Genomic DNA, 21740 nt, shown 5'->3' with positions numbered 1-21740 from the left:
GAGCTCCTTTCCCTGTGATGAAAGGGCCCAGAGCCCCTCTGGGCAGGGAACCCTTACCAGAGCACTCTTCTGTATTCACAGGGAGAAGCTGAGTCTTTCCAGCTGTGTTTGTACTGCATGGAGGACACAGCTCTTCCTCTGTGCTCCTGTCCACTGGAGCCTGGTTTAAGAGCCTGCTCAGCTGAAATGAACAAGGGTGGATGCCTGATTTGGTGGCTGTTTGCTAATCTGCCGGCTCAGTGATGGCTCTATCACGCTGGCTTACACTTGGAAGGTTTTTCCCCAGCCATCAGTTCTGGCCAATGCAAAGGGCTCTTGATCAGGAGATGCAGGACCAGCACTTGTGGCTCTCAAGCATGCTTCCCTTGGACCAGTTTGCTCCCCCACCCCAGTGGTGACAATGGTAAACTGATCTTCTCGGAGGGTGTTCACTTGTAGAGATGCTGGCCATGAGCTGAGGAAATAGGGAGGGACAGAGGAGCAGGGGCTGCCGTTCTACCTGCCTCAGCACTGAACTAGTTCAAGAATTGTGTGATGTACCTGTGATAGCAGGGCCTAGGCTCAGGGTCTTGGATACCCCATTCTGTCTCATGTAGAACACAAAACTGAGGGGACTTTGGGTGAAAGTGAAGAGTTGGAAAAATCTGAACTGACAGAAGTGCTTTTCCTCATAGTGTAATACCAGAGTGTGGGGCTTGGTACCCAGGTATTGGAGGCTGGATTTCTTGTTAATGCTTTAAAACGTGGGAGGAGATGGTGTTCATGCTTTTCCTCTTCAACTGATCTCTCTAGTATGGTCAGGAGAGAACCTACTGCAGGGACAGATTATCCTACTTGCTTGGAAGTCTCTGTACTGCCTTCTGGCCAGCACCACATGACTTCCTTACAGATTAGATTTGGGTGAGGTGGACACTGATTCCACCAGAAGGCAGGGCCCCTTGCTGGCCTAGTTGATTTGTTTTGCCAGTGGAAGGCTTGCCTATGCTGCTTCAGTAGCACAGGATATGGGTGGGGAGCAGCTGAAAGAAGTAGCTTGCTTCTTGCTGCTTCACTAGAGCATCAGGACAATGAGCCTTTTAAATCTAGGGTATAACAGTAATGCTACCTCCTCTTCCTCCCTGATGTCCTGATCCTGCCCTGACTTGGGAATAAAGTTGCTGCACTATGGTGGGCACTTCTCCATGGCCCTGAGACCAGGATTGGATGCTAGGGATTGTCAGTATGGGCATGGGAGTGGGAAAGGGGATGAGGCCAAAGGGATGAAGGCCCAGCTCTAGTGAGAGAAGCAAGCCCCAGGCCTGTGTGCATCAGGCCAAACAATCCCAGAGGCCTAGAGTCTGCGGGACCACTGACTCTGTGATCCAGAAATGTCTGGCTCCCTGCACCTAATCACTACCTGCTCCTTGGTTGTGGTCAGGAGCACACTTGTCAGACCTGGCATCTGTTGGGCTGTGGTATGTGCCTAGAAAAGAGTCTGATGATCCCTTTGCTTAAGACATCCCAGTCCTCTGGGGAGAAAACTAGTGAAGTCACAGTGGGCACAGACAAGTCTGGCTCTAGCATGCAGGTGGACTGTTGGCACTCTGTTAGAGACCCTAGTAGTCCAACCACTTCCTCTGGGACGAGTGGCCTTTGGAGGAACCTTGGGGTTAAAGTAATGCCAGCAAGTCCATTGGCTCTTGCCAACTCTTGGGTTGTCTTATGATTTGGGGTTTAGTGTGGAGTACTCAGAGGCTGAGAAATGATTGTGAAAGGAAGAAACAGAGAATTTGATAGCATCCTTTAACTACCTGAAGGGTGGTTCCAAAGAGGATGGAGCTAGATCGTACTCAGTGGTGACATGACAGAAGAAGTGATGGTCTCATGCTGCAGCAAAGGAGGTTTAGGTTCAATATTAGGAAAAACTTTTTCACTAGGAGGGTGGTGAAGTACTGGAACAGGTTACCTAGAGAGGTGGTGGAATCTTCATCTTTGGAGGTTTTTAAGGCCTGGCTTGACAAAGTCCTGGCTGGGATGATCTAGTTGGGGATGGTCCTGCTTTGAGCAGTAGTTTGGACTAGATGTGACTTCCTGAGATCCTTTCCAACTCTCATTTTCTGTAATTCTATGATTTTCCCTTTGCTGCCTTCTGGTGCACCAGAAAGACCTGGAACTTCTTTAAGACGAAATTTTGCTTGCTCTTTCATGTCAGGAATGCTGAGGCTGGCAGGTCTCTGCTTTGCAGAGTGGTGATGCTGCAAGAGCACAAATTTCAAGATGAATTTCTAGTTGCCCTGCAACATTCTTCAAAGGAGCCTTTTGCAGCAGAGCACTGGGAGGTGCCTGCTCCTCTAAGAGGGCAAGCAGCCTAAGAGGCTGCTTGCAGGTGGCAGAGGGGAGCTAATGAGAGACCAGAAGGGCTCAGGCTGGAATTATGTAAGCCCAGAGCCTGTACTGGTCAGGGAGTCTTTCCCCACATTCAAGAAGTGAGCAGCTCTTGGCTGCAGGGTAGCAGGGCTCTTGAAGGGACCTGGATTTAGGTAAACTGCTTTACAGGCCTTGGAAGAAAGGCAAGTGCCCTGGGCAGAGAGAGGCTGGATTATAGGCAAGTGGCCTTTGTTTTATGTTAACTATGGAGGATTGAGGTGCCTACCAGAGGGTCCAAGAGCCCAAGAGGACTGAGTGTATAGGCTAGGGAATAGCCCTGGGCAGGAAGATAACCCTCTAGGAGATGAAAAAACATTGCCCTCTTCAAGGGGCAGAGAGCTGTTTCAGCTGCTATTTGTGTTTCTATTGTAACCCAGAGGCTTATAATTTGTTCCTGTTTACTCTGGTGGTTTGGGTTGGGACTGTATGGGAGGTTTCAGAGGTCCCATTAGTGCCCGAGTGGCACGCAACTGCCTTGAGACATGCCAGGAGCAGATTCAAGGCCTGAGCTATTGTTGAGCCCCAAGAGGGGTGGAGTGCGGGAGCACAGTGAGATACAGGCCAGTGACCTGGCGCCTAAGAAGACATACGGGGGCTAGGGGCCTGGTGACTGTAAGTAATAGATTGAAGCTAGTGCCTCAAAGCCAAGTCCAATGCAGTGGGCCTAAGCTAGTAGGCCTAGCAAAAATAAAGGGGTAGAGACTGATGAGGCCAAGGCCCTGACAACCATGTTACTGCAACATCCACACGGCTTGAGGTGTGGTGTAGGGGAGGAAAAGGAGCTACACACTTTGCCCTTAAGGCTACATGTACAATACAGGAGCCTAGTCTGGCCGAGGGAGACTTATCAAACCTGAGGGCTGGATTCATAGTCATTGATTTGTAAGGGGCTGGAAGGGACCTTGCAAGATCGAGTCCAGCTCCCCTGCACTAGGCAGGACAGACAACTGGGGGTCAGATGACCCCAGCAAATTGATCATCTAGTCTTCTCTTGAAGATTTCCAGGGTAGATGATTGCACCACCTCTGGGGGGAGTTTATTCCACAGTCTGTACACCCTAACTGTGAAGAAGTTTTTCCTAGTGTTAAGGCTGAAACAGTCTTCCAGGAGTTTGTGGACATTACTCTTGGCTTTCCCCAAGGGTGTCCTGGTGAACAGTTGTTCACCGAGCCCTTGATGTATTCCCCTGATGTAGCGGTAAGCTGCTATAAAGTCCCCTCTCAGCCTTCTTTTTTTGGGGCTGAAGAGACCCAAGTCCCTCAGCCTTTCCTCTTAAGGCTTGCCTTGCAAGTCTCTGATCACATGGGTGGCTCTTCTCTGGACTCTCTCAAGCTTTTCCACATCCTTTGTTGAAGTGCAGCATTCAGAACTGGATGCAGTACTTCAGCTGCAGTTTCCCCAACACTGAGTAAAGTGGAAGAATCACTTCCTTGGTTTTGCTTGAGATGCATAGGTTGATGCATGCCAGACTATTGTTTGCCCTGCTGGCTACAGCATCGCACTGCTGGCTCATGTTCATGCTGTGGTCTATTATTACCCCTAGGTCCCTTTCAGTCATGGTGTTAGTCAGTTTGGTGCCACTGAGCCTGGAAGTATGTTGGGGATCATCCCCAGATGAAGTTCAACATTGAGAAGTGTCAAGTGCTCCATCTGTTTCTGGTCTATCCAACTTGCCAGCCTATCTAGTTCTGCCTATATCTGCAGCCTGTTTTCCAGCATGACTCTGCTCCCCCATAACTTGGTGTTGTCCACGAACTTGGCCAGCGAGCTTTTTACCCCCATATCCAAATCATTGATAAAGATGTTGAAAAGCACTGGACCAACCACGGACCCCTGAGAAACACCACTGGCCACTTCTTGCCAGGACGACACAGATCCGTTCATTAGAACTCTCTGGGTCCTACCCTGCGGCCAGCTTCCTACCCTCCTAAATGTCAAGCAGTTAAGCCCACAATCCTCCCAGTTTTCCCGTAAGAACATCATGGGATACCAGATCAAAGGCCTTTTGGAAGTGTAGGTGTACAGTATTGACCTTGTCTCTCTTATCCAGGTGGCGAGTTACCTGGTTGTAGAAGGAGATGAGGTTGGTAAGACAAGACCTGCCAGGACGGCCATGCTGGCTGTTGTTCAGAATCCTACCTTCTGCAAGCGTTATCACACGTAGACTCCTTAATGAGTTTTTCCAGGATTTTCCCTGGGATAGAAATTAGGCTAACTGGCTTATAGTTGCCCACATCCTCTCTCCTACCCTTTTTTGAAGATGGGCACAACATTGGCCTTCTTCCAGTCTTCAGGGACCTCCCCTGAGTGCTGAGAGTTTTGGAAGAGTTTAAGTTCATCCAGTCCTGCTGACTTATAAATGGCTAACTTTTTTCTAACTGATCACGCACCAGTTCAACGTCAGCAGTAGGAAGGAAGTCAGACCCACCATGCCCATTCTGAAACTTACCTAGTATGATTTTCCCCTTTAGTCCAGTGAAATACTGAAGCAAAGTAGTCATTCAGGAGTTCAGTTTTCTCCTGAGTGTCAGTAACCAGCTGCCCTGAGTTGTTAAGCAGTGGGCCCATGCTTCCATTTGTTTTCCTCCCGTTTCCTACATACCTAAAGACGGACTTCTTCTTTCCTTGATTTCTGTTGCTAGTTTAAATTCAATTACTGCCTTAGCCTTTCTAACCTGCTCCCTACAAGTGTGGGCCATTGTCGTATAGCCCTTCTTAGGGACTGTCCCAAGCTTCCATTTTTTTTGTATGCCTCTTTTTAGGAGGACCATGATATCCCTATTAAGCCAAAAGGACTTACCAGCCCTTCTGCTACCTTTTCCCCTGCATGGGAATGGACTTCTTTTGTGCATAGAGGTTTGTGTCCTTGAGGAACAACCACTCTTCATGCACCCCTTTCACATTTGGTCCTTGGTGTCGCAGCGCTTCCCCTACTGTTGCCTTGAGCGTGTTGAAATTTCCTTTTTTGAAGTCCAAAACTTCAACCCTAGTAGCTGATTTGCCTGCCTTGCGACACAGTGAACATGACGGTTTCGTGTTCGCTGTCGCCTAGGCTATCCTCTATATTCAAGTTGGTCACTGGATTGTCTCCTTTGGCCAAGATGAAGTCTAGGAGAGTGTTACCTCTGGTTGCCTCATGCACTTCCTGAGTCTTGGGTAGAGCTCTTTGATACAGGTCAGGAAGCAATGTGACCAATTTGACTTAGCCGGGTGTTCCTCTCAAGGGATGTCTGGGTAATTGAAGTCACCCATGATGACCATGTCCTGTGTGCACGTGGCCTCTGACAGTTTTTTGAGAGGACTCCAGATCAAGCTCCTCCCCCTTGTTTGGTGGTCTGTGGTATACACCTACAGTTAGGTCTCTCTCACCACACCCTCCCCATAGTTTGACCCAGGGGGTTTTGAGCCGTTCTTCTTTGGAGCCAATATTGTTGGCCTCCAAGGAGAGAGAGCTCCACCTCCACCTTTCTTCCATACTTGGTCCCTTCCATGTAGGGTGTAGCCCTCTGGCTACGTTTCAGTCATGTGAGGAGTCCCACCAGGTTTCCATAATCTCTACTAGATGGTAGTGCCCACTGGAGAGTAGGAGGGCTAACTCCTCCCCCTTTTTCCCCATGCTCCTAGCATTAGTGTATAGGCACCTGAGTCTTCCAGTTGAGATCTTTGATTTCCTGTCATGCTGAGGGAGAACCATTCCTTCAGCTCTTGCAAGAGTGGCTCTCCTAGTGTCCCCAACTTTGGAGCTTTCTTGTGTGCCAGTTTTTTGGGTTGGAGGTCCCACCCCTAACCCCTCTGACCTTTGCCACCAAAAGTCCCTCCTCCTGCCCTGGGAAGAACTACTTTGGGGAAGAGGGTTTGCCATCTTAGGGGAAAAAAAAACAAACACCCATAATAATATATTTTAATATAATTTTAAAAATAATATTTTTGTCCTAGTTTGTGCTGTATATGTAGAAGTGATTGCATAATAGCTTAAAATGCAGTCTTACTCATATACTGTGTGGGGTGTGCAAGGGTGTTGTGGGGTATGGGTGCGTGGTGTGGGGTTTGTGGGGATGTGTGGGTATGGGAACCACGTGGTGCAGAGTGGCTGCCAGGTGGGCAGGAAAGTGGGGGAGGGGGGGTGAGGAGGGTGTGTGGAAGTGAGTGAGAGTGTGGGACCTACACCAATGTCCTGGAGCCAGCACCAGTGGGGCCCAGAATGGGGCTGTAGGAGCATGGAGGGGGCTAGCAGGGGTCTATGGCAGGTGTTCCCAACCTTTTTATACTGCGGACCTGCAAACTGTCTAATTTACATCTTTAAATTTTAATTGACATATTTCAATGTATTTATATAGGGAAGCGGGGTTGTGAGGATTGGATTGGGTTGGGGCATTGGGGGACCTGACCCTGCAGTGGAGGGGGCTGCACAGGCAGTGGCCTGGGAGGACCCAGCTGGGGCTCCCTGGGAAGAAGGGGCTTTGCTGCCTTTCCTAGTAGCAGAGCTGCCTTGCTGTCTTCTGCCTCAGGCATTTCCCTGCCTGCATCCCCCTGCTCCCATCTGTGGATGGGGCTGGGGGGTCCTGCCCAGCCTGGTGCGGGCCCTGGTACCTGGTGTGTGAGCATCACCTTGCTGGGCGCGGCCATTCCAGCAGGAGTGGGCTGGGACACGCATAGCCAGGTCCCTCCCTCCTGGGGCTGCCCCACCACTTGCATGCAGCTGCCAGCGGCGAGGAGCCACAGACTGGAGGCCAACCTGCCAGGCTGCAGCCTGATGGTTGGGAACCCCTGGGCTATGGACCAGGGCTGGGCTGCACCAGCAGAGAGAAGAGAGCTGGACCGGCTCCATAGAGCACCTGTTGGCTGGGACACTGTGCTCCTGCCACCCCGCTCTGGTTCCTACCAACACAGGCTCTGTGCTTTTGTCTGGCTTCTGTGCATCAGCTCACTCCAAGTCCCACCTGCTCCAGCCCTGTGGTACAGGTGGGGACGAGCGCAAGCAGCCCCGACCCTGTGCACCCTGCACTTGCCCATCTGTGCTGAGTAGCGGTGGCAGGGAACAAACTGCTGCTCAGTGCAGGGCAAAAGCAGCCCTCCCTCCTGTGGCCAGAACTCCCTGCGGCAGCTGCTTAGAGCCCACCAGGGGATGTCTTGCCTCTCCTCAGTGTCACTGCTGCCCTGTGGGGCAGTGGTGGCAATGAAGAGCAAGCGGAGGCAGTGGGAGGGGGAGATGCCACTTTTCTCCTGTGCTGAGCAGCAGTTTGTTCCCTGCCACTGCTGCTGAGCCTGGGCCCCGCATTGGACCCCAGTTCACCCATCAGGCTGAGTGGCAGCAGCCACTGGGCACAAACTGCTGCTCATTGTAGAGGAAAGTGCCACCCCCCACCCCTGCTTGCTGCTGCTGGGCAGTGTTTGCTGTGGCTGTGCTGGGCAGCACAGAGCTCACGGTGAAGGAGCCACACCACACTGCAGCGCAGACTCAGGGCAGGCAGCCATGGCAAACACTGCTGGGGGGCAAGGCTGGGTGGGCCTTTCTATTGCATGAACCTGCTGTGGCTTCCCCTGTGTCCTACTGCCCCCATCCTGTCTTTTTGACAGGCACCCAGGGCAGATAAATATAACTTTCTAAATTTTTTTTTTTAGGGGACCCATAGACTGGATAGAATGGCCTGGTAGGCTGGATTTGGCCCACGGGACATATTTTACCTACCCCTGCCCTAGGGCATGGGCTGGGCAGGAGCTGCAGGGCCACTAGGGGGTATCACAGCCACCCTATGGCCACAAGACGTGTCATACCCTTCTTAGTGAGTTACCCTCCCCCAACCCCGAAGAGGGACAGAGTTCTTCATACTTCATAGAAGAAGTAGGGTTGGAAGGGACCATCAGGTCCGACTCCCTGCCCTGGGCAGGAAAGAAAACTAGGCTCAAATGACCCCATCCAGGTAGATGTCAAGCTTCCTCTTAAAGACCCCCAGGGTAGGAGCCAGCACCACTTCCCTTAGAAGTTGGTTCCAGATCCTAGCTGCCCTGACTGAAGTAGTGCCTCCTGATGTCTAGTCTAAACCTACTCTCTAACAACTTCTGGCTGTTATTCCTTGTTACCCTGGGGGGCTCTTGGGGGAACAAGGTCTCTTCCAAACCCTACTGGTTCTCCCCCAGTGAGCTTATAGACAGCCACCAGGTCCCCCCTCAGCCTTCTCTTGTGGAGGCTGAACAGGTTAAGGTCCTGTAGCCTCTCTGCTTAGGGTCTGCCCTGCTGTCCCTGGATCCTGTGAGTAGCCCTCATCTGGACCCTCTCAATGTTGTCCACATCCCTCCTGAAGTGTGGTGCCCAGAACTGGATGCAACTCCAGCTGCGGCCTGACCAGTGCCACATAGAGGGGGAGGATCACCTCCTTGCACCTGCTCGAGATGCATCTGTGGATGCATGACAAGGTGCGGTTGGCCTTCCTAAGTGCCCCTCCACACTGCTGGCCTATGTTCATCTTGAAGTCAGTAATAACTCCAAGATCTCTTTCTGCCACTGCACTCTCATGAAGGGAGTTTCCCCAGCTTTATAAGTGTGCTGCTGGTTCCTACTGCCCAAGTGCAGCACCCTGCATTTGTCAGTATTGAAACCCATCCTATTTTCATTAGCCCACCACTGTAACATGTCCAGGTCCCACTGTTATCTGTCCTTCCCTACTAGCATGCCCACCTCACCCCAAATCTTGGTATCATCATCAGATTTAAACAGGCTACTTTTCACCCCATCATCCAAGTCACTAATAAAGAAATTGAACAGTGCGGGCCCAAGGACCGAGCCCTGGGGGGACTCCACTGCCCACTTCCCTCCAGGTCAAAAAAGACCCGTCCACCACCACTCTCTGAGTATGACCCCTCTGCCAATTTGAGACCCATCTGACTGTGTAGGCATCAATGCCACAGTCACTTAGTTTTTTAATGAGACTGGGGGTGGGAGACAGTGTCAAAGGCCTTCCTGAAGTCCAGAAAGACTACATCCACGGCAACACCTGCATCCATTGCTTTTGTGACCTGATTGTAGAAGGCAATCAGGTTGGTCTGACAGGACCTCGTGGCTTTGATATTCTTGCTATTCCTGTAGTTTAAAACACTGTTCAGTGCCCCATCTTGCAAGGCTTCCCTGTTCTTCACAAAGATGTGGAAAGAACAGATGACCTATTTTATCAACCTTTTAGCCAGTCACTCAAGCCCACACTGGGGTTTTGCTTCAAGTTGATGGGCTCTGAACTGCTGGACGTTGTCATGTCTCTAGAATGCCCAAGCCAATGGGCCTGGTGCCATTCAGTGCTTCCCCAGTACAAGTAATAACGGGTGCAGAACTGGTGTCAGTGACGGGCTTCCTGCCCTGGACATCTGGTGCCAGAAGCTAAGGCAAGACAGAGAGCAAGGGCTAATTCCAGAAGAGTGAGGTGGCTGCGGCTGGATTGCACCACTTCTGGGTCCTGGTTCTGTAGGCCAAGGGCTCAAGACCCAGGCACTTCCAGTTGTTCCTTCTTCCCCAGGAAGAGCTTACCCAGCATCCAGGCTGGCAGGTGTTTCTAAAACCTTTGAGTTATATTTGCAACTGTTACTGGTTTCGCTGTTGGATCCCCTCCCCCACTCCCACACACCTTGGCCTCTTCCACAGCTGCCTGCATAGGCTCCTGTTAGTTTACAGGGCCATTCCAGGGCAAAAGGCAGACAAAACAGATAAGATGGTTTCTTCCTGACCAAGATAATGGAGACTGCACAAAGGGCACAAGATAAAAGGAACTGAGTGTAGACAGGGCTTCTGGCCTCTGCTCCCTCATGCTGCGTGCCATGTTCCCAGAGTGTCTGCTTTTCCCAGGCTGGAAGATGAGGGCTTAGAGCTGGATCAGGAGCCAGTGCCAGTGTCCTTGTGTGTATGCCACCCTCATTGATTACAGGGCTGTATTGATAATAGGCCTGATTTTTGGCAGTGGTGGCCTGCGAGTAGTTTGCGAGGCATTGCAGCTCTGGGGATGCTGCAGGGGTGTAGAGATAACCCACCCAGCATACTGCTGCTAGGCTCTAGGGTCCTGGGAACTTTGAGTCACTGTGCTAATGCTATAGGGTGCACACATCTGTCCTTGCTGAGCAGTAGGGTGGATTGTGCCAAGCTGGGGGACTGGGAGGTGTAGATTTCGCGTGGAGTAGGCAGATAGCCAGTCGCAAGATTCTCCAGTACTCACTTTTTATACCAGGAGCCAGATAGAAAGTGCTTCCCTGAGGAGAGTGTAGCTTGAGTGGGTATAATATGGCCTGTGGGCCTGATCTGGCCCATGGAGAGACTTTTCCCAGCCTGCAGTGGGTTCCTTGGTTTTGCCTAGCCCAGGTGCTGTCTGGCCTGCGTTGTGTCCCGCTGCCCCCTGGGCACACAGTGGAGTGGGTGGCTCCACAGCTGGACTTCCTTTCTGGCTGCTGCTGCCTCTGGCCCTGACCGCCTGGTACTGGCAGGGACGTGCAGGCACAGCCCTGTCCCTGGCCCACCCTGTGCCTGCTCCAGACTTGCCCCGGTGGAGCAGGCTGGCTCTGGGCCAGCTGGAACCTGTGCATGCAGCCCTGCCCCTGGCCTGCCCCATGCCTGTTTCAGACTTGCCTGCCCATGCTGAGCAGCGGCAGCAATGGCGGTGGCCAGGCAGAAGCTGCTGCTAGGCCCAGGAAAAAACAGCCCATCCCCCTCACTGCTGCCAGGCCCTTCTTGCTGTTGTTGCCCAGAGCCCACCAGGCTGCCCTGCGGCTCCTCTGCACTGCCACCACTACCCTTCTGGGTGGCCCAAAGGTGGTCTTGATGGCAGCCTCAGGGCAGCTGCAGCATGGGCTCTGGGCAGCTGCAGCAAGAAGAACCCGGCAGTGGTGAGGGGGAGGCGACCGCTTTTCCCCCACGCTGAGCAGCAGCTTCTTTCCTGCTGCTGCTCGGCATGGGCGGACAGACTGGGGATGGGGCTGTGTGCTGCGCAGGTTCCAGCTGTTCTACTCCAGCTCAGGCGAGTTGAGTAGGCATGGGGTGGGCTGGGCTTGGGGCCAATGCTGTGATTGGTGGTGGTAAGAAAGTGCTGACTGGCCCACAACAGCTCCCCAGAACTGGCTATGTGGCCCGTGTGCCTGAATAATTGCCCTCCCTGATGTAGCTGTTGTTGGGGCCCTCTCCTCATGGCCATCTGGGCTGCTGTCAGCAAGGGAGCTTCCTGCAGGCTTTCTTCCAGGACAGTCCAAAATCCTGTCCCTACTTGGACTTGCTGTATGCTGCCAGGTGTCTCCTTTGGCCTTTCATAGCTGCTGTTCTTGCCTTCCCTCACTCAGACTTTTGGGGCCTGCTGCTTTGGGACAGGTCCTGCTGCAGATCCCAGGCCCTGCTGCTGTGGGGTAGGGTTCCCACCTGAAAATAATTCTTGGGGGTCTAAGAAGTGACCCCCAATTTCCCCCTGCCTGCCCCTAGCCTCTTGGGAAGAGGCTTGGGGAGTGCCCATTTGTGGGTGCTGTTACCATGGAGGAGTCGCAGTGGCTCTGGCATGGTGGAATTCAGCTCTGTGAGTGCAGGGCCCCTGCAGTTGGGGCATGAGTGCAGTGATATCCGAGTGCCAGTCCATTTACTGTCTCAGGTTTGTACCCTGCCAGGAGAGTAGAGTCTGCTCCCTTTCCCATAGCGGTGCACAGGGCTGGCTGTGCCATATAGGCCCATATAGCGCAGGCCAGACACAGTCGGTCACTCCTGCCTGTAACTGCATCTCAGTCTTTACCTTCCCTGGTTTTATATTGTCACTGTAGGGGGCAGACTGGGTGCCAGCCTAGGGAACAGGATTTCCCCACTCCTACCCCAACCAGTGTGGTGAAGGAAGCTTGTTAAATATAAAGCAAAGTGCAGAGGAGCAAGTTTTGGTCACTTAAAGACCAGGCTGGTGACTATGGGAAGACTTGAGCCTGGTCCAAAGAGCTGTGTGTGTTGCCGTTCTTGTGCCCGGTGGACATGCCCCTTGCTTGGCCCTTTGGGAGCTGTGGCAAAAGGCTTGCTCCTCTGTTGGTTGGGGAGGAGCCCAGGTCCCCAAGGCTCCTCTCTTGCCTTGGAGACCCTGAATCCAGATGCAGCTCAGGGTCCAAAGCACCTATGCATTTTGTCTCCAAATGCTTAGGTCATTTAAGAGGAACCTGTCCCCATCTAGCCACATATGGTCAGTAAGACAAGCCATGGTGACTCTGGGTGCTAGGTTCTAAGTACTCTGTCCTCACTGGCCACGTCTGGAGTACTGCAGGGGCTGGAGGGCTGGATGCTTCTCTGTAGAGTAGGCAGCAGGAGCCAGCACCTCCTAGCTAGTAGAAAGCAACAGGACTGGAGCCCCTTGGAGGTGCCTGCAGAGCCTGTCCTCGGTGGAGGAAATGACTGAGATAAAGAGTTACAAAGAGCCTGTGTTGCTCCAGACTCCTGGGTTGAGTTTTCCATGTTGCATCTCTGGAAGCTCTGGCTTTTGTGCCACTGCACCAAGGCAGCAGTGTGGGCCGTGAAGACTAGCCCACTGGTAAGGTCTGACTAGCCTGCTCTCCTTACTGTTCATGTACAGTAGGATTTGTCAAAGGGGTGGAGAAGACATTGTTCTTCAGGAAGAAGTAGAAGTGATGCTATTGGGGGGGGGAGGGGATGTATGGAGCATGGGCTCGTGCTCATCCTGCCTGTCTGTCTCTTGGTGCTCGATCCCTCATCCCAGTGCACCTGAGATGCTTGCAGTGCACAAACCTTTAGTTGTTTCTCTCTTCTTTCCACAGGACAAGAAGCTAAGGATCTTTGACCCAAGAGCCAAGCCTACTGCCTCACAGGTATTTCCTTCTTTTCTCTGTTGAACAGGGTTGGGATCAGTCAGTTTGCAAGCCCTGGCGAGGAAGGAGACACAGGAGCCCTGGTGATGGGCACACAGAAGAGCTTGACAAGCCTAGGGTTTTCCCAGGAGCTAGTACCCCAGTACCTGCCTGCAGGGAATTGTTGTTGCTAGAACTAGGGCCACTCTGGGTCTGACACCCCTGGTGCTCCTTCAAAGATCAGAGTAGACTGAACTTGCTGTTCAGGGCATGCCCTGGGGAGGAGGCCACTAGAGAAAATTCTTTCTGCCGTGCTATTGGTACGGGGATAGCATTACCCACTGGATCTTGAGTATTAAAAAGGAAGCTGTGGCAGCCTTGAAGCTCTGGCTTTTTCCATGGTGAAGTTTGGTGTGTGGTGCCTTCTCCTTATACGGGCTCCTCATTCCCATTTCCTTGAGCAGAGAGAGTTTGTCTTTCTTGGATTCCTGGAGAATCTCACCTAGGCCAAAGGGAGAAGCTGTTTTGTTGTGAAGGCAGTACACATTACCTGCTTGTAGTCTGTGGCTGCCCCTTCCCCCTGCATGCTTCCTGCCATGGGAGTTATGCATTCCAGCTGAGTGGTCTTGTCCGAGCTGGGGTCGGTGCCCTCTGTTTTTGGCGTGGGGGATGGGAATTGGATCCCACACAGATTCTTTGCTTCTAGGTTTACCAGGGTTTTGCTGGCAACTGAGTGGTGTAGCTTCTTGGAAAAATAACAGAGATGTTGAGGTATGGGCAGCTGGATTGGGCAGACTCAGCAAAGACAGTGATTTAGGAGTTGATTTGGAAGCTAAGCCTGTGATTGCCTTGGAGTTTAAGCAGCCCCTCATTAGAGGTTTCCTGTGGCTGCTGGGAACTTGCTTTAGGAAGCTGATGTTCCTTGTCTTCCCACAAAGATGACTTAGAGGGAATATCTAGGCAGGGAAGGAACCAATGGAAACCAGGATGAGGGGCTTCCCTCACTGCCATCTTATAGTTTCATAGTTAGTAGGATCTGAAGAGACCTGAGCAGATCATCAATTCCGACCCCCTGCCATGGCAGGAAAGAGTACTGGGGTCAAACGACCCCAGCAAGATGATTGTCTAGCTTTGTCTTAACGACCTCCAGGGTAGGAGCCAGCACCACTTCGCTTGGAAGCTGGTTCCAGATCCTAGCCGCCCTGACAGTGACGTAGCGCCTCCTGATGTCCAGTCTGAATCTACCCTCTGCCAGCTTGTGATTTTATTATTTCTAGTCACTACTGGTAGTGCTCAGGAGAACAGGGACCCCCAATGCCTGCTGGTCCCCTCTGACTAGCTTGTAACAGGCCACTAGATCCCCCCTCAGTCTTCTCTTGTGGAGGCTGAACAGGTTTAGGTCCCGTAGCCTCTCCTCATAGGGCCTGCCCTGCTGCCCCCTGATCATGCAAGTGGCCCTCCTCTGGACCCTCTCCATGTTATCCACATCCCTCTTCTGTTCCCTTCGCAAACAATCTCACTTCCCCAGGCTGTGCCAGGACATCACCAGCCCTCTTGCCACCTCTTTTTGGTTCTCTTCCCCCTGGTGTTGGCAGCCATTCCTTAAGCCCATTGCCTACAGTCTTTAGCGCCTTCTGCTGGTCAGTCAGGCCTTGGCCCTTGGGGCTTCTATGGGGCCGTTGTGTGCATCTGGCATGTTTTCTGACTTTGCCAGTGCATCCCCATGATTCCCAGGGCTGGGTGGGGTGGGACGAGTCTGCCCCTGGCCAGGATATCTGCCTTGCAGGGGCTGTGGCCTGTAGGCAGCTCAACACATTACTGCTGATGGATGATGGATTACCCTTTGACACTGACACGGAGGAAGCTGAAAGTCTTGTCTGTGTTGTGAGGATGCAGTGTGCTGAGGTGGAGCCCTGCCCTATGTGATGACACTCTCTCTGGTATGCTGTCCTTGGTCATCCAGCCCTGTTATTGGGCAGGATTCCCACCTGGCTCTGACTGGTTCTCTCCCTGGAATGGAGGTTAATTGGTGCTGCTTGGCCCAGAGTGTAGCATAAGGCAGCCCCATGCTCAAGCTTATGAGAGCCAGGGAGCCTAGGTTAGCGTAAAGACCATGGCTTGCTCTATATTTCTTAGCTTCTAGGGTCGGAAGGGACCTGAACAGATCATCAAGTCCAACCCCCTGCCCTGGGCAGGAACCAGTACTGGGATATACCCCAGCCAGATTATCTATCCAAACTCCTCTTGAAGACCCCCAAGGTAGGGGAGAGCACCACCTCCCTTGGGAGCCCATTCCAGAGCCTGGCACCCCTAACTGTAAAGTAATGCCTCCTGATATCAAGCGTGAACCTGCTCTCAATCAGTTTGTGGCCATTATTCCTTGTTATCCCAGGTCATGCCCAGGGGAACAGAGCCTCACCTATATTCCTTTGGTCCCCCCGCTGAGTTTATAGACGGCCACCAGATCCCCTTTCAGTCTTCTCTTGTGGAGGCTGAATAGATTTGGGCCCTTTAGTCTATCGTCATAGGGCCTGGCCTGCTGCCCCCTAACGATGCAAGTGGCCCTCCTCTGGACCCTCTCAATGCTAGCCACATCCCTCTTGAAGTGCGGTGCCCAGAACTGGACGCAGTGCTCCAACTGCAGCCTGACCAGCGCTTCTTAGAGGGGAAGAATCCCCTCCCTAGACCTGCTTGTGATGCATCTGTAGATGCACGACAAGGTGCGGTTAGCCTTACTGACCACTTCCTCACATTGGCGGCTCATGTCCATCCTGGAGTCAACAATGACTCCAAGATCCCTTTCAACCACTGTGCTGTTGAGAAGGGAGTTCCCCAGCCTATAAGTGTGTTGCAGGTTCCTTCTCCCTCGATGCAGCAACTTGCACTTGTTTGTGCTGAATTCCATTCTATTCCCATCTGCCCACCTCTGTAACCCGTCTAGATCTAGCTGGATTTTGTCCCTCCCTTCCAGTGTGCCCACTTCTCCCCACATCTTTGTATCATCAGCAAATTTGGACAGTGTACTTTCCACACCCACCTTGCCCACCTCCAAGTAGCTGATAAAGATGTTGAATATCAAAGGCCCCAGGACCGAGCCCTGGGGGACTCCACTGCCCACATCCCTCCAGGTCGAAAACGACTCGTCCACCACCACTCTCTGGGTGTGACCATCGAGCCAATTTGGCACCCATCAGTGCTGCAGTCGCCTAGTTTTTTTATGAGAATGGAGTGAGAAACAGTGTCAAAGGCCTTCTTGAAGTCCAGGTAGATGACATCCACCCCAATGCCCACATCCAAGGACTTGGTGACCTGATCGTAAAAGGAAACAAGGTTAGTTGGGCAGGTTCTGCCTGCAGTAAACTCATGTTGGTTGCCCCTGAGCATTGCCTCCAGTGCTGGGCCCCCGCAGATGTACTCCTTGATAATTTTCTTAAAGGTCTTCCCAAGGCCAGTTAGTCTCACCTCGGTCCTATAGTTACCCGAGTCCTCCTTTCTCCCCTTCTTGTAAATGGGGACCACGTTGGCCCTTTTCCAGTCCTCTGGGACCTGGCCAGAGCACCACAAGCGCTCATACAGCCGTGCCAGGGGCCCTGCTATGACCTCTGCCAATTCCCTCGGTACCCTCAGATGAAGAGCATCCGGACCTGCTGATTTAAGCACGTCCAGCCCCTCCGGAAGTTCCCCAAGTAGATCATCCCTGACCCTAAGCATGGCATAATGTCCCCTGAACCTGCCTGTAACCCTAGTGGGGGGTTGTCGCAGTCCCTGCTCAGAAAAATGGAGGCAAAGAACTTGTTGACGAGATCAGCTTTTTTTCCTTTGCTGCAATCACCAGATTGCCAAGCCTGTCCTGTAGGGGCCCCACATTACCTGGTGCCGCCTTCTTACTCCCTATGCATTTGAAAAAGCACTTTTTGTTATCCTTAATTCTGGTCGCCAACCCTAGTTCCATCTCTGCCTCGGTCTTCCTAACCACCTCCCTGCAATCACGAGCAACGGAGGTGTAATCCTCCTTGGTGATAGCCCCTTGCTTCCACTGATTGTATGCCACCTTTTTTCCCTCGGGCCCTCCTGGATGCCTTTACTAAGCCAAGGGGGCTTTTTAGCACTTTTTCCCCCTTTTGGTTTGTGTTGGGACTGACTCCCTCTGAGCTCAGAGGATCGTCTCCTTAAGGAACAACCACCTGTCCTGGACTCCCATCTCATTGAGGCTCCAAGTCCCCAGTGTCTGTCTTACTAATCTCCTTAGCTTATTGAAGTCGGCCCTCCTAAAGTCAAAGACTTTTGCCTTACTGCTTGCTTTCAGCACCCTGCGCCAGATAATAAATTCCAGCAGACGATGGTCGCTAATGCCTAGGTAGTCGAGCACCCGCAGATCCGTCACCAGGTCATCGCCTGTGGCAAGGACCAAGTCTAGCAAGGCATTTCCTCTGGTGGGATTGTGTACCTCCTGGGTTAGGTGGAGGTCCTGTATGCAGGCTAAAAACCTATGTGAGTGTTGAGACCTGGCTGACTGATCCTCCCAGCAGATGTCTGGGTAGTTTAGGTCACCCGTGACAACCACATCCTTTGTTCTTACGGCCTCCGTGAGCTGACCTGAAAATTCCAGGTCCAGCTCGTCCCCCTGGTGAGGCGGTCTGTAGTGGAGGCCCAGTATCAAGTCCCTTTCCTCACGACCCCCTTGCATTCTAACCCAGAGCGCCTCAGTTTACCCCTCTTCTGAACCCATCCTGACCATCGAGGACATGTATTGCTCTTTAACATACAGCGCTGTTTGCTGGAGTGCTGTCACCACTGTGTGGGAGCTGAAGGGGAGGTTGGCTAGCTGCCCAAATGCCAAGCATGCTGCAAGTATAGCTCAGTGCCTTGCCTGGAGTAGTCAGTCTTCCTCTATCTGTCCTGCTTGTCCCAACACCTGGCTAGTTTGTATCCCCCTTTGGCTATTTTATGTGCCAAGCAGTATCGGGCCTGGTTGCTGCTGGAATGGGGGGCATCGAGAGGGCTGCAGAGAATGGCACTGCTGGTTCAGCAGGCACTGCTCTTCCATCCTGGGTCTGGGACCAGTGCTTTAGCACTGCACTAAAGAGTCTCTGTCATTGTCCTGTGTGAGAGCCCTTCTGATCATCAAAGGTCTCAAAGTGATTCTTCTCCAGGTAGGGGCTTCACCCTGCTTCTCACCCAGACCCATTTCCAGGTTCTCCCTTCACTTTTCATCACTTGGACAGCCTTTCTTGTCCTGTGGTGGTGCTGTGTTTTACCCCAGAGGTGGCTACACCTGAGCAGCAGGATCTTTCAGGATAGCAAGCGCCACATAAAATGTTGCTGCTGTCTGGCTTTGGCTCTTTACTGTGCTATACTTGGGGACAAACCAAAATGCCTTGTGTGTCCACATGTTACATTCCTTCTTCCTTTTTTCCCAGGGTGGTTATAAATGCGGTGGTGGGGGTGGGGTGGGGGGGACAGGACAGAACTGGCTCACATGAACAGGAGTGGCAAGCTCCTCACCTGCTGAGCTGCCCTCCTTCCCCCCAGCTGCCTTTGATGCTGGTGTGAAGGGCTGTGTGTTTCTCTTCTGCCTATACATTCTCCATGCTCGTCTAAAGTTCCCCCCAGCTCTCTGCCGGCCCCCATCTGGTTGTATACTGGCATTTCAGCAAAGCTGCAAGCTCTATGGGCTCCAGCCAAGTCTGTTGGGGAGGAGGGGTGGCTTGTTTAGCTGAGCTTTAAAAATAATGTGTGAATGATGGGATCTGTTCAGAGCAGGCAGCTTGTCTTCCTCTGCCGCCTCCTAATCCGCTGGTGTTTGTGTCCAGCCAGGCAGCACGAGCCCCGCTCCTGGCTTGCAAGTTTGCCAAGGGAAACATGCACCTTCCTCATCATCCCTGAGAAATGCTGAGCAGTGACCATATCCCCGTCTCCCCCGGAAATAATGAAGATGTTTAGTCTTGTGGAAGGGCTTTGGCTTACATTGCGCTAAAGGGGGAAAAATTTAAAATATCATAAATCCTCCAAGTTTGCACAGCAATGATGGGGCCAAGAGGAATACCATTTCCGACTTCCCTGCTGCTGGGGCGTTTGGAAGGGGTCTTTGCTCCTCCCTGGGGACAGAGCCGTTATGAAATCTGCTATCTCAGGCCCCTGTAAAATGCAGGCTTTCGCTGTCCTCCAGGCTTTGAAGTCAGCAAAGTTTTCACAGCAGGTCTGGAGGCACCAGGGCAGGGAGCTTACAGCTGCAGAGTGGGTGGAAGGGAGTTTTAAACACCAGCTCTCTGGATCCAAAACTTATGAGAAATTGTAGGTGGCCTTCCTGGAGCTGTGGAAAGATGCTCTAAGCATGCCTGAGTTCCTGCAGCATCAAGGACCCAAAGTGTTTCCCTTTAGGCAGTTGCAGCTCCAGTTGGTTTTTTTTTTAGTTCTCCTAGATTGTCTTATTAAATGGCTTCCTGTCAATCCAAACCCCTTTAAACAAGAAAATAAAAACTCTGGCTTGGAAATCTGACTCCATGTCTAATGCCAGCCATGCCTGCAACTGAGACGGTGAGGAAATGCATGAACTCCCCCAGCTACTGAGCTGCAGGATTCCCTCTGCCGCATGAGGGTTGGAGGGGGGGTATTGAGGTATCTGGCCCACTTGGGTTTTAGCTCCTCTGTGAAGGCTGCCAAAGCCTAGCACTGATGATGGTGTTGGGTTTGTGTGATGTAGAATTGTCTTTTGTTGGGAACACAAGGACAGGGTAGGGCTACTATAAAGGACTGAAATGCAAACAATTCACCCCAGCCAGCATCCAGAGCAGATGCACCTCAACAACTAAGTCCTAAGCACTGAAAGGCTTCTCCATCTGGGCAGCCATGGTCTTGGACCTGGGGGAATGCAAGCTCAGGGTAGGTCAGCATTTGTGCCTCAACCTGCACTTCTGAGAATATACGTTTGCCTTGTCATCAGCTTTGACTCTCTCAAGTGTTTTTTCTGAGCCCAAATACAGAGGGGGGGGCTTTGCTGAAACCCTCTGGCATCACAGGAAGTTGTGGACCCCTCTGGGAAATACTGACTTCTGTGGTTTAGTCAGGAGGCAAAGCTCCTGCCAACTTCTGGGAGCAGGTCTGGTCTGGAGTAAAGAAGCGCAGTCAAATGAGATCATGGTACCAGATTCTGTGCCTTGGGCAGATCTAGGATTTTGAAAAGTGGGGTGCAAATGGTGTAGCACATCATTGCATATAACACAACACCTTTTTCTCCAGTTAAAGAAAAATTAGCTTTTATTAATATGGTAGGGAGCTAGCACTATATTATTCGATTTAAGATCAAAGCAAAAAAACAGATGTATAACTAATGGAATGTACACTAATTTCTTAAAGTATATATAAAGTTTAAAAAACACAACAAACTAGGCAAAAAATAGTCAAAGGATAGTGTATCATCAGTCCTGTAGTCATTACAGTTAAAAATCTAGTTTTTCTTGAGTGTCTTGACAGTGCCTCCAATACTTCACTATCAGTCATTTCTACACCTGTGGTAATCAGGACCAATAAAAGAAGTGAGAGGATCCTTAACACCTGTAGAGCGGAGAGAAAGTAATAGGAAGCAGGGAGATGATGAGCCATGAAGTCGATTGACTCTCTCAGTACTGTCTGAATAGAAGTAGATAGCTGCCTGTCCCATACAGTTGGTTTTAAAGTTTGGGTGGAGCAGGAATCAGTGGAGTGCAACTGCATCCCTCATGGATCCACTCTTGTACTGTGCCTAGCCCACATGGCAGAGTGTGGCTTAGAGCTGCCTGGGTAACATAAGGCTGAGGAATAGCTATAAAATACCCCCTGTTTGTTCTGGGACTGGAGCTGACTCCATCTTCTCTTGCAAATGTGTTAGGTCACAAGTGGCATGCTTAGGGGCCTCCTGCTCTTCCCATAGCGTGTTTGCAGCCTGAGGATTCGTTGTTAGAGTCTGCAGAGCTGAAGGGAGAAGGGCAATGCAGAGGGGCATGGTGTGAGAGTCTGTGCACTGACTTTGAATAGACTAATGATGCTGGCAGATCTCTATGGGAGTAGGTAAGTGAAAGGAACATCCCTGTGGGTGGGTCCGCTGGAGAGGCTGTGGTTGCCATTCAAACCTAGTGGCAGAGAGTCTGTATTCTAGCCTGGTCTCTGGCCGCCAGCCCTCCTCTGGCTCTCTTCTCCACAGAGGCTGAGAGCCATGGGACTATTCAGCCTGGAAAAGCACAGGCTCAGGGATGATCTGGTGGCCACCTATAAGTTTATCAGGGGTGCTCATCAGGACCTGGGGGAACATCTGTTCACCAGAGCACCCCAAGGGCTGACAAGATTGAAATGTCACAAATTCTGCTGTGACTGTTTCAGGCTGGACATAAGAATGAACTTCTTCACTGTCTGAGTCCCCAAGGTTTGGAATAGACTGCTGCCGGAGACAGTTCAAGCCCCCACTTTGAACGCCTTCAAGATGCATTTGGATGCTTATCTTGCTGGGATCCTATGATCCCTGCTGACTTCCTGCTCCTGGGGCAGGGGGCTGGACTCAATGACCCTTC

At 51.9% G+C, this 21740-nt stretch overlaps 1 protein-coding gene across 3 annotated transcripts in view; it reads left to right on the top strand.

Moving 5' to 3' along the window:
• The window catches only part of CORO7 (coronin 7), a 213221-nt gene that overhangs the window by 30633 nt on the left and 160848 nt on the right, over nucleotides 1–21740 (top strand). For all 3 annotated transcript variants that reach the window (XM_090024446.1, XM_090024445.1, XM_090024447.1), the window contains one exon: nucleotides 13168–13218. In XM_090024446.1, the coding sequence (XP_089880572.1) occupies nucleotides 13168–13218 (51 nt within the window). The remainder of the gene's footprint in view (nucleotides 1–13167; nucleotides 13219–21740) is intronic.

Source organism: Crocodylus siamensis, chromosome 12, assembly GCF_052110815.1.
Source record: "Crocodylus siamensis isolate JL-2025a chromosome 12, ASM5211081v1, whole genome shotgun sequence".
NCBI lineage: Eukaryota > Metazoa > Chordata > Crocodylia > Crocodylidae > Crocodylus > Crocodylus siamensis.
Note: the sequence above shows the minus strand (reverse complement) of the source record. Positions and strands in the feature narration are given on the sequence as shown.